Source organism: Myotis daubentonii, chromosome 13 (assembly GCF_963259705.1).
Source record: "Myotis daubentonii chromosome 13, mMyoDau2.1, whole genome shotgun sequence".
Lineage (NCBI taxonomy): Eukaryota > Metazoa > Chordata > Mammalia > Chiroptera > Vespertilionidae > Myotis > Myotis daubentonii.
The window spans coordinates 39,297,396-39,310,786 of NC_081852.1; the positions used below are offsets into that span (position 1 = coordinate 39,297,396).

Sequence of the window (13,391 nt, forward strand, 5' to 3'; positions counted from 1 at the left end):
ATCAAATATTAAGTATTCTTTTGAGCAACATTACTGATACTTTTGGATTGTAGTTACTTGTAACTAGAGAATTAAAGCTACAACAAACAAACAATGGGAAGCTAATTTATCTCTGGGATTAAATTTTTAATTCTTGCCTTCCTGCTGTGGTATTCGGGCACAAACAGAAGGGAAGAACATCTTCCCCATCCAATTATTCTCCTTTCTTATAACTAGAATGGTTCCAAGACTTTCTTTTATTTTCTAAGTAGTAAGTTTCCAATTTCTCTGTATTTTCAATAAATGCTTAAGCTAGAATACTAATAGAAAAATCAGTGGTTTATATTTGCAAAACAAAGATGATGGCCCTAACCAGTTTGGCTCAGTGGATAGAGCATCAGCCTGCGGACTCAAGGGTCCCGGGTGCGATTCTGGTCAAGGGCATGTACCTTGGTTGTGGGCACATCCCCAGTGGGGAGTGTGCAGGAGGCAGCTGATCGATGTTTCTCTCTCATCCATATTTCTAACTCCCTATTCCTCTCCCTTCCTCTCTGTAAAAAACAATAAAATAGATTTTTAAAAACACACAAAGATGATGAACTTTTTCTTCTTGAGAGCTACAGATTCACAGATAGAAAAAATTAGGTCCAGACAAATGAAAAGCAATTTTTAGTTTTTACTATTTTTATGAAAGAATTATATTAATACCATAGCTAGCACACTGCATCTGTGTCATTCTTTACAATTTGTAAAAGGTGCAAATATGTTATTACCTTATTTTAAGGTAATAAAAAAATACATACTAAATAGGATAGTGTTTAGTTCATTACTGTGTTCAATAAAAGGAAATATGCAGGGTAAAGATAGAGAAGCAGGAAGAGAGGAAAAAAGAAAAGTGTGTGTGTGTGGAGGAATAGACAAGAAGTAGTTGAGAGATGTAAGGAAGGAAAATAGGGAGGAGGAGGAGAAAGGCAAAACTAGGGGAGGAAATATATATATGTAGAGATAGTGAATGCTAGAAAACAACATGAAGCTCAAGTTTTTGAGGACTGTATATTAGCAATAAGTTCTGCTCACGCAGACCCAGATCTGTCCCAATTCCAAAGCCCGTGCTCTTTCCACTGTACCACAGCAGAACTGTACCAAGTCTCTGCTAATTAAATAAACAAATAAATTATTGTTTTAAAGGATTTCACCTAGTATTTCATAACTTCAAATCTCGTCTTCTGAATTTACCACTTAGCTCATTAAGCTTAGTGTCTTTCTTTTTACATGTTAACAATATTTTAACACAATTACTTTTAATATCTTTCTCAGAATCCTCAGTTTAATAACACATCTACGTACGTCATCTATGCTCACTTGCTAAGACAGATAGCTGCCTTAGTTGAAGCTGACCATCATTTCTTAGTCCACTGGGTTAAAAAGTAAGTCCTTCTATGATATTAAGAACCTTCATAATCTTAGAGTTTTAAGTTTGCTATGAGTTAAAAATATTAAATGTTTGCAGGTCTTTAGAAATGATACTTATACTTCACAGTGCCTCAAAAGGCAATTATATGCATATATTTTAGTACTACATAAAGGATAATTAAAATCTGTTTCTAATGTCAGTAACCATTTTGCTTGTGCAAGCTGTGGTTGGGATTTCTGTCCACTGTTCTTGCTTTTATGCAGTGCATTTCTATCACTGGTTTTTCAAACATCTCATAGATGGTGCCTGGATTTGCTTAGAAATTAGTATTTTAATTTGTGTCTTTTTATTTCCTATCTCTGTATGAATATAAATTTCAGCATTATTTACATGGTGCTTTTCCTTCCCCAAAAGCATCTTTATAAAATGTAGTTTAGCCATCAATATCAACTTATAAAGGTATCATACTTTTTTCATAGAACTATACTCACATCAACAATTACTTTTCTTCATGATTGATAACAAAGAGGCAAAATATTTTCAAAATTAATTTTAAAATACAGTTGATGCTCATTATTCACAGTAGTATCCTATATAATAAAAGCCTAATATGCTAAGTGTCCATATTAGGTCGTCCGGTCGGCTGTTCAACCAATCAAAGCATAAGATGCTAATGATATGCTAAGGCCACTCAACCACTCGCTATGACGCGCACTGACCACCAGGGGGCAGACACTCCAACTGGTAGGTTATCTTGCTGCTGGGGTCCAGGACTGAGCGAGACAGGCCAGACTCGCCCTGGAGCCCTCCCGTGGTCCCTCCCTGGCTAGCCAACCTCCCATGTTCCTCCCCGGCCCCAATCGTGCATCGGTGGCGTCCCTTGGCCTGGCCTGTGCCCTCTCTCAATCCGGTACCTCTCAGGGGATGTCAGAGAACTGGTTTCGGCCTGATCCCGCAGGCCAGGCCGAGGGACACCACTGGTGCACCAGGCCTCTAATGTTTTATAAATGTACTGTGAATAGTGAATTAGTGAATACTAAACTATTGCCCCTAAAGGAAACACAGCGTTAGGCTCCTGCGAGCTTTAAGGTCAACATTTTCATCAGCTGATGACTACATAACCTTGCTTTACCTATACTTCTATTTAAAGACATCTTATTTAATATAAATTGTTGTTTCATTAACACTGAATTTACAATCAACAGCACTATGATTCATGTCTGAACAAATGTTATCTAACACAAGTGTATCCTCTGTATGGCATACAACATCCTTCTTGTACTTAGGAAGACTGGACAAAACTTTAACACTACTTCTGGGGGCCATTTTAAAACAGCAAAATCACTAACAAAAAGCACAAAATGTGAAAAACATGACACTATGCAGACTGCATAAAGGCCGCTTGCTTACAGCATGACAGCTAGAACAAGACAGAGCATTCCTTTTTCAGCTTCAGCTGGGAATGTGCACATTGAGCAACTAAAATGTTTTGCCACTGTTTGCACATCTACAAGTGACAATGAAAGAGCCACATTATCAATTTGGGGGTTACAATTAATTTTAGCAAGTAGATGAATTTGCACATACAGAGTCTGCAAATAATAGAATTGACTGTTGAAAGCCTTTACACATCTTCGTTTTTGGCATAACATGAAATGTTTAATACTAACTTTATAGTAATATTAATGTTTATTTCTTATTCAATTAAGAAGTAATTATTCCAGGTAAGATCTTCCATCTTTTCAAATGTTTGGCAATTTAAAAATAGAATTTGGGGGAATATTCTAAAAGTTTATGCATATAGAATGCACTTTACTATCTAATGAATATATTGCCAAAATAGACAATGTGAATTTTGATTGGAATTATTTCAAAATCTTTACCAGATTATCCCAGAAGAGGTTCAAACAGTTGGTAGAGAGATTGCTGCAGTTTATTTCTTTACGACTGTTTCCTGCAAAGCCTGAAGAATTTCCACCCCTAACAAAATGTTCCTGGTGGATCCCATCAGCATCTAAAGTGCTGGCTTTACTTAGTAGGTTTTGTTCTTCTATCATCTTTACTTTTCTTTTGTTAAATATTAGAGACATTTCCATAAGGGTCTCAAAGTACCATGGAGGGATTTCTTTTGAAGTGGAGAGTTGAAATTCACTTTCTGTTCTGATAATGGAGTTCACAGTTAATTAACAAGCATGAGAGAGCTTTATGCTTTTTATTGGGCAGTATTCTGTGTTATGGCTAACTGCAAATAATCTGCTAAGTAGTGACTCCTAAGAACAGAAGAACTTCTATGAATTCCTGAGGGATGCTAAGGAGAGAACACACTTACGGCGCGAACAGAAAGAGCAGATGGCCATCTGGGCGTTCCTTTTACTATACTAATACAATCCCCACCACAAGTTCTTTTAAAAAAAACAAATTATTGGCTCCATTTTGATCACAATTATAAAACTACTTTTTCCATTGGAAGCTACAATTGCTTAAAATAGGAATAGGTAAAGACTATTTGGTAGACATTAAAATGGTATTATTATTAGAGTAAACCATGCGCATGTTACAAAAGATCATTATGTTATAATTTATCTTTACAGATACTGCAAACAATTTGGTCCACCCTCCCCTTATTCCTTATACCGATTTCTATAATTCTACACTGGATCACATTGATCTCATGGAGGAATACCACACCTGGCAGAGCTTTGGAAACTCCCACAGGTACAGTCAGAAGCTCATTTGGCTACTCACCTAAATGAAATACTATTCAAAATAATGACTGGGTTTTAAGTTTGTGTAAATAAATTTAAATCTCCCCGTACCTTTAGATATAAACTTATAAACGTAGTTTAATTATTCAGCCTTGAAATACTGTATTTGTGAAAGCATTTTCTTTTTCTGTTACATTTTGAATTCACATGCATGTTAATTTGTTTTTGGTTTGATTAATAACATCTTTTTAGAAGGGAAAGGTACTATCTTAATATGCAATTTCTTGTAGCTTCTTATTCTACATGCTATTGTCTAGGACAGGGGTTAAAAAAGTTTTTCTGTAAAGTACTAGTACTAGATGGTAGATATTGTTTGCTCTTTGGGCTATACAATCTCTGGTCTGTTGCAGCACAAAAAGACAGCCTTAGACAATATGTAAATGAATGGGGGTGTCTGTGTCCCACAACACTTTATTCACAAGCACAGGCGATAGGCCATCTTTGTCCCATGGGCCATAGTGTCCCAGTGCCAGATCTAACACAGTGATCACACACATGTGCATGTACACTCATACATTCACTCCTTTTCTTCCTTACTCTGTAGGAAAAATTGTTGACCTTTACATACAGTATTTAAAAAATGGATGTTGGAGAAAGATCTTTACCACAAATGATTTATTACAATGGTATAATAGATTTTCAAAACACTTGACCAAATTCTTTAGTACACTGCCCCTTATATCCACACTTACTATTTGAATTAAACCAGCAAGAAGATCCCAAACAGTTTATTCCCAGACCAGGAGATGTCCTGGAGAGTTCATGGAGGCTGACTAAGAGATATGGGATGGATGTAAGTAACCCCAAACCACAGACTAGTTTATAAACTGGTTTAAGCTTCCAGGGACCCTTTCTACAAGAATTGGCCTAAAACATAAAATGTCTCTCAGGACATATTTCAGTCCATATATGAACACTTGGAACTGAATAAGAATTCCATTTCTGGGGACCTCTGTCAGTGTGATGAATACTTTCTTGGGAAAGTTTATTTTACAAAGAAGCTTTTTTTCTCCCACTTTATATAATTACAACGTTGTAGACAAAACCACAAAACAACTCCAAGAGTTATTGTGTGTATTTTAGTGACAACTTTTAATACAGAGCACCTCTAACCACTGTACCACAGCATTGTACCAAGAATGAATTAGACTTTTATCCTATACTCCCTCCCGCCCTTGGGAAGCCAGCCTGGACCTAGAGTGGGACCTGGAGCCCTAGGGCAAGTCACCGCTGGCCATGAGCAGCCTCAGCTGTTTATCTAGTATCTCATACACATAGTATCATTCTTCTAAGTGCCAGGACTAGGGACACTCATTTCTTAATTTTTAGTTAGCACTTAGTGACTCAAAAATCATTACACATTAACACTGAACAACTCTTACTGATTTTAACAATTCCGATCCAGGGGAAAGCTATTTCATTTTCAGTTCACACTAGTGCTACCTCCTGTGTCCCCATAGTGCCTTCATGGCACCTGGTGGTCACGGATGCCTTGCCTGACTGCACTCGAATGGATTCCAATGAAAACTGATGGATGCATCGCAGCCACTTCTGATGGAGTCTAACTCCTGAAGTGTCAGTACTGCCATGCTAGTTCTCTCCAAATGCCTTTCTCTCTTTGTCTGTGGCTCTTTTACATAGCATAGAATGAGCTCTGACCCAGGAAAAAAAGTTGTTTTCATTACCTTTGATCATAATGTTGTACCTTTACAAACACATATCATTTCATATTACTATATCATTAAGTGCAGTACTAACAGTAACATACTTTTATTGGTCTTAAATTTATTACTCTGCTTGTTATTACTATAGTTATTACAAGATTTCCTCATTTCTGAAGCTCTCATTTCAGAAATATCCATTTAATAATGGATTTTTATATTACTTTCTGTACTTGAACTTTCTGTCCTAATCCTCCTTCATCAACACTCTGCCTCTTGGTTCTGGTGTTGGCCATATTTTTCACAGGTAATGATGTACAGATGACTGTACATAAACTGGAATTACTATATAACAATGTAAGTAGTTAGCACATATCTCACTAGATGTAGCTTCCTCCAGAAAACAAAGGTACTGCACCCCTGGTAATAACACACACTTCACAGGGCTGTGGGGATTAAGAGAAATTATGTACTTGAGATCATTTTGTAAATGATAAGACATAATTCAAAAGTAATGTTATATTGTTAGAAGGGGTACCTTACATTCCTTCCCTTAGTATAATTTTGCTAAAAAATACACAATTTTGCTTTTTCTGTTTCCACTTGTTGGGCAGGTTTTCCTTCTGTCAGTACCCATTCGTTATTTCTATAGCTGCAAAAAAAATCATTATTCAGAGAGACTCAGAGCAGCAGATGATAAGCATCGCAAGGGTAAGCCAGCTACGTAAGCATATTTGTGCTGACTATAATCAATACAGTAAATAATTTAATACATCAAATGTCTTATGAATTGTTCTAGCATAATTAGGAAATGTTGAAAGTAAAATTCACATTATATTTCCCCAAAAAATGTTTAAACCTGTTTATGATACAGGAAAAAGATACCCCTCACCAACTTCTGATTATGTTATAAATATAGCAGGAAGATTAAATGTGTCTCATAAATCCAAAGTACTGGGAACTTGTTGGACATTATTTTGTAGATACCATATTCTAGCTTCAGTAACGAGCATGGAGCTCTGGTGAAAATTACAGTGAGGGCAAGGAGTGTCCGTATGAGCAAACGTCTAAAACGTTGTCTTGGTTTTATGAAAATCAAATAGAAACAACCATAAAACTGAAGATGTAATCAAGTGTCATCTTAGAAAACTGAGAAATATGTCCAAAGAAGGTAAAATATGTTTTATGGTTTCTTAGGAAACCAAATGCACAGAGGCCCATAGAAACTGGGGGAGCTGTCAAGTTGGCTGTAGTCGAGTTACGGAGCAGGACAGAGTTTATCTCTGTCCCGTCCTCATCACTCCCTACCACCTGTGTTTCAGCACAGCACAGTCAAGTTATATACTTTAGTTAGTAGGCATCAGATTAAGTGAGCTTTTTTTATTAGAGCTTTAGACTAGACACTTACATGCTCATATATTTTGAGTATCTGACTTTGGGACATGATTACTTACAACTTTAAAAATTAGAGGAAAGGTTGGTTGCAGTCTTTTTAAAATAAAAAGAGACACATAGAGTAAAAAAAAAAAGTGGTTTCCATGTCTTGTCTGAGAATACAAAAAGAATGCAAAAGCATAAATCACATTACTTCAAAATTGCATACAAAATAAGAATTGTTTATTCTTCAGTAATTCAGTTCCCAGAAGGTGAGTACTTTTTTCCTATCACAGAGCTGGACAAGAGATTTGAGGGACTGGTAACATCTCAAAGTCAGCCTACACCAAGTATGGGGATGTTAGAAGAAATGTTATTAACTATGTGCAAGGGAGTTCCATAGCCACCCTACTCCCTTCCCCGAAAAATTTCAATAGGTTTATTTAGCACCAGAATTCTTAATCTTGGGTAGATACTGGCTCAAAGATTAGTCTATGTAATAGTCATTTTGACATTTTTTATTAGTTGCATTTAAGCAATTTCATGCAACTTTTTCGTATTTTGTTTTTACATTGGGCTATTTTTTTTATATTTGTAAGAAAAAAATCTAAAGAGCTAGAAGTTTATATAAGTTCCTCTGAGCAGTTTTCTGCTGTTACTCCCCATTTTAAGATAACAAATAACTTCTTCAGTGGAACTTTCCTTCCCAATACAAGGAGAGTGGCGACTGTAGATTGTCCCAGGCTGTCTTCCACACGGCATGGACACAAGTTATAGAGACGGAAGAGTCAAGTGGCATTGTCAGTTCTTATAGGTGTTTCCCAACATTTTTAACTTGTAAACTGCCATACCATTTGGAATTAATGATGTGAATATTTTGACGTGAGGACAGCCTTACAGGTAGTTACTGTAAACAAGAGTTTACTTACATGGTATAATCTAAAGTTGTAAAAGAGATTCCCAATCTAAAAATATCTACCCCATCAGACTATATCTAAAATGTCACTACTATTACTTCTTTCATTTGAAGCACTTTTTATTAAATACTAGAGGCCCGGTACATGAAATTCATGCACTGGAGGGGGGTCCCTCAGCACGGCCTGTGCCCTCTCAAAGTCTGGGACCCCTAGCTCCTTACCGCCTGCCTGCTCACTGCTCCTTACCGCTTGGCTCGCTGTTCCTTAGCGCTGCTAAGCAGGAGAGGTTCCCGCCACCGCTGTGAGCCTGGCTTCTGGCTAAGCAGTGCTCCCCCTGTGGGACTGCACTGACCACCAGGGGCCAGCTTCTACATTGAGTGTCTGCTCCCTGGGGGTCAGTGTGCATCATAGCGACCGGTCTGGTTGTTCCACTGTAATGGTCATTTAAGCTTTTATTATACAGATGAATTCCTGATGGGAGGAATAGTCACTGAGCCTTGTCATGCTCAATTACCATCCTAGTATAAGTGTGGGGGGACATTTCCAGTATGATGGCTTCCCAGGAGGTATAGATTGGGAACAGAAGGTAGGAAAGGGTAGTTTGAGCATGAAAGGTGGGACCCAGAGAAGAGAAAAACTATTGAAAGCCTTTAGAAATAGAAATTAGAGAAATGAAGAAGGGTCTGAATTAGAATGTTTTATTATAGTAACTACCAAATCATGACAGTAGGATTAATAATAGAGATTTGGGATATTAAAATTTTATGTACTAAAGCAAATTGCTGCATATGCCAGTATTTAAAATGTCTGAAATGACAATCTTTAATCTGTATAATAATTCATTTAGTTTGCTACCAAAGATGAGGTCATCTGAAAAAGATTTAGATAAATTAAGTATGCAAATATGTAGACTTTATATTAGAGGATATTTATATAGTCCTTATATTTTTTTATTTTTTTTACATACTCATTGTTTATATTTTGAAAAAAAAAACAAAAAATAGGTATTTTTAATCACCCATGTTTTCATCACCCAGACATAACTTTTACCATTTTGATAAATGTTCTTTTGATATTTTTTATGTATATTATCTTTTAAGAGCAAGAGTTGTATCCACAATTTTGTTCCCTGATTTTTTTCAGTTGTGCCTTCCTTAAACATTTTCCATTTACATAGTTTTTATGACCATCATTTTTGATAGCTGTATTATATTCTATTAGATAGATACAAATGTAGTATATTTCTAAAGTTTTGCTTTTATAGTAATGCTATGACCATCTCACTGTATGAAATATTTTCTGTTTTTAGAATTCCTAGAAGTAGAATTATTGGGACAAAGAATATGAACATTGTTAATGTTTCTGATAAATACTGACCAAACTACTTTCTAAAAGTAGACTAATTATGCTTTGAGAGTAATTCAATATCTAAAAAACCTTAAGCCAAGTTTATCATCTAAGTATATGTTTCAAATGTTCCCACACCATGCTATGTATTTATTAAACAGAAAACCTTGCTATTTAAGAGATGAGATATGTGGAAACTAAAACACAGCACACTTTACTATAGAAGGTGAATTATTTTTGGTCCTCCATTTTGGATCCCCTTTGGTTACCATTGTTTCAAAGCAAAATAATAGAGCATTTTCATAAATCAAAATTTGTATAACGGAGTTTATGAAATTTATATGGGATATGGCATAGAGAATAATATCGTGATTTTTACTGAAGTTTAAATGTTTTAAGTGAAATTACAATTTTAAGTAAAAGTGAAAATGTTTGCTTTCTTTTTCAATTAGCAAAGTCTGGTGGATAAAGTATCTCGAAGACAAAGACCTGATATGAATATGTTATTTCTAAATATGAAAGTAAGGAGGACACATCTGGTTAGCGATTCCCTTGATGAGGTATAGATCATTTATTCAAAAATGATATCCATTGATTAAAGCTTTAAGTACATTCTATAATTCTAAAATTTTAATAAACTGCCTTATTTCTTTATGCTAATAAGTGTGCTTCCTTATATTTTGATACCATAGTTAAAGTCAGTTCTGTATTCACAATTAAGCCCATTTTTATATATTTATTAATAGCTTGTTGTTAATTCCCCAGAAAGGAATTTTATATAGAACTGTATGACTATGTAACCTAGATTGTAGACCCACTTTTATTACTAGTTGGGTGTGTAACAAGTCATTTTAACTTTGCCGAGCCTCAAATTACTCATCTAATAAAATTAGGGGTCTAATCTACAGGGTATATTTGGTCAATTAAGGGTCAAGTCTACTTTGATTTTATGTACTATGTATTATAGAGCTTCATGCATGTACAATTCTTAGCCAGATCTGCATGGGGCTATTATAAGTTCAAGGCTGTTTTAGTTATCTAATTTTTAAAAGTTTAGTACTGAAGGCAAGTTAAGAGAAAAGGAAATGAATTATTTTATATTGTAATCTGTTAAATTAGAATCTTGGAGACAATATGAACCTGGGATACAGTCAAGGTACCTGACCTCCTCTAATTCTGTTTCTTAATCTATACAACAAACTTAGTAATACCTAGTTCACAGTGTCTGACAGATTCATTGGATGGATGGATGGATGGATGGATGGATGGATGGGTGGATGAGTGGATGAGGGGGTGGATGGGTGAGTGTTTTGGACACTGTAAATAAGATCCTGACTACCTAACACATTTTCCAGATTTTAAAAAGTTAATTTCCTTTTTCTGCCTTTTGTTCTCCTCTACTATATACTTTCTTCAAATAGTTAACCCGGAAAAGAGCAGACTTGAAAAAGAAGTTGAAAGTTACATTTGTAGGGGAAGCTGGTTTGGATATGGGTGGCTTGACTAAAGAATGGTTCCTTCTTCTAATTCGCCAAATTTTTCATCCAGATTATGGTGAGTATTTAATTTTTATGAATAGTATTTCTTTGTAATTATTAGATTCGATTAGGCCCTCTTATTTTTAATCTACCCTATGGTTTTACAGATTTTTGTCAACCATAAATCTTGAATAATTTTTTAAGGACTATTATTTAAATTTTAAAAATTGACCAAGTTGATTATCAAAATGTTATTTTATTGGGGAATCCTACACAAAATATATAGACTTGAAAGTATATATTTGCAAGGGAGCATCCACTTCCTTTCCAAATAAGCCAAATGCATGGGAATTTAATTTGTCATTGAAATAAAGAACATTTGAAATTTTAAAAAATTAGTTTGCTCTTCTAAACTCATATTTAAAGCCTCTCTCATTAAATAATGAGCCATTTTAATGAATAAGAATTCATTAATTTTTAAGACAGATACAATCATTTGAAATTTAAATTTGGGTTTATGTTACTTAGAGAAAACACCTACCTAATCATTATTTTTATTGTTTTTTTTTCAGAGTAGAGTTTTCAGTGTTTATTTTTCTTTATTTTTATGTATTATATATATCTGATCTTTCTGGTAATGGGAATTAGAGATGACATGGATAAACTGAAATCTCTACATAATCCTCAAAATTAATTTTGATCATAACCACTAACTTATAAAACTAGAATTTTTATAAAGAAAATCAACTGATTTTCTGTCTTTTTACCCCATGTTTCAGGATACCAATGAACAGTAAAATGCTCCTGCATGCTCTCTGTACATAGATTTGATATATTTTAACATGAGAGATTGTTTGTAACAGAACTATTACTGAACTGGTTTGCTTCTAACAGATGAAATGTCATATATATTTTTACCACTCTGATTTTTAAATCAATCACACTAATGAAATCATGTTTCTTTTTTTCAGGCATGTTTACATATCACAAAGATTCACACTGCCATTGGTTTAGCAGCTTTAAGTGTGATAACTATTCTGAATTCCGATTGGTTGGAATTGTATCCTTTAAACTTTCCACTAGGAGGTGCTAGGCGACTAGAGATTTTTTAAAATTTTATCTGAATATTAGAAAACTGTTTTCAAGCATTTTACTCAAATTAAGCATGCTTGTCAAATTTACTAATAGATTTTCAATAACCTTTATTATTTGTAATATCACAGCTACACGTCAGCAGATTTAATTAATTGAAAGGAATGACTGAATTTTTATATTTTCCTGAAAACCTTATCTCCAAATAAAAATATTTTATATTTCATATATTTTCTAATTTAGCAGAAAATTAAGACTTTTAAAAATCAAAGTATCTTCTATGCATGATTAGTTGTTTTTGTTCTAAGTACAAAGTGAAAAAACTAACAGAAAAATCATTTATTTCACTCAATTTACTAAATCAAAATTGTGGAAATTAAATCTAGGTCTTTAATCTGCCCCTCAAATCCTAAAGTATTAATAAAAATTGAAAATATTGGGGATATTTAAAGTGTATGGCATTACTTTAAGTATTGTTAAAATTACATAAACCCTTGTACCATCCTCTGACCCCTATCAGGTGTACTACAGAAGGCATCTTGTATTGAGTGGAGACTGGACAAGATACCTTTCACATTAGCTTTTTTAATCTAAGAAGTATAATTGTGAAAGGATGGAAGAGTAAATAAATGAGCAAGCACTGGAGATACATAGGTTGAAAGAGGAAAATACTATCCTCCTTTAACAAGTTCACCATTTAAATGGGCAGATGACCACCATGCAAGATAGTCAGTTTCTCAGAGTCAAATGACCACTTGACATTAATTGCTAAGGAGTTCTGAGGAGAAAACGATTCAATATAGTCCTCCCACAGAAGGTAGACATTTAAAGACGGAGCCATTCTATCTGATTCACACAGGTCTGTAAAAGAATAAGACACCCGTCAACCTATAATCAAGAGGTCACGGTTTGATTCCCAGTCAGGGCATATGCCCAGGTTGTGGGCTTCGTCCCCAGTGGGGGGCGTGCAGAAAGCAGCCAATTAATGATTCTCTCTCATCATTGATGTTTCTCTCTCTCTCCTTCTCCCTTCCTTTCTAAAATCAATATATATATTTTAAAGACATACAGTGGAAGAATGCCTAGAACAAAAAGCTGTGTTACAGCACAATGTAAGGTCCAGTTGACTGAAGCAGAGGGCACATTGGGAGTTATGCAAGACACCTTCAGGAGGAGAGTTAAGAAAGAGCTATCTTCCTCTCTGAAATCAATAAAAATATATTTTTTAAAAAAGAGCTATCTTATGGAGAGCTTTGAATATCTTTGTTGCATTTGTTGGAATAAATCCTGAGAAATGTATATGGAAATTGAGAAACTAGATGGAAAAAAGGTTCTAGAAACAAAGATACACATTGAAATGGTAA

At 34.8% G+C, this 13,391-nt stretch overlaps 1 protein-coding gene across 5 annotated transcripts in view; it reads left to right on the forward strand.

Annotated features, from left to right (window-relative positions):
- HECTD2 (HECT domain E3 ubiquitin protein ligase 2) overlaps positions 1 to 13,391 on the forward strand; it is a 59,754-nt gene that overhangs the window by 34,799 nt on the left and 11,564 nt on the right. For 2 of the 5 annotated variants that reach the window (XM_059662818.1, XM_059662820.1), the window contains exons 8-14: positions 1,297 to 1,406; positions 3,280 to 3,428; positions 3,985 to 4,108; positions 6,434 to 6,530; positions 9,910 to 10,017; positions 10,879 to 11,011; positions 11,907 to 11,995. In XM_059662818.1, coding sequence (XP_059518801.1) covers positions 1,297 to 1,406; positions 3,280 to 3,428; positions 3,985 to 4,108; positions 6,434 to 6,530; positions 9,910 to 10,017; positions 10,879 to 11,011; positions 11,907 to 11,995 — 810 coding nt within the window. Of the gene's footprint in view, positions 1 to 1,296; positions 1,407 to 3,279; positions 3,429 to 3,984; positions 4,109 to 6,433; positions 6,531 to 9,909; positions 10,018 to 10,576; positions 10,614 to 10,878; positions 11,012 to 11,906; positions 11,996 to 13,391 lie in introns of those variants that run through there. The other 3 variants (XM_059662821.1, XR_009448384.1, XR_009448383.1) reach the window with 3 other exon arrangements.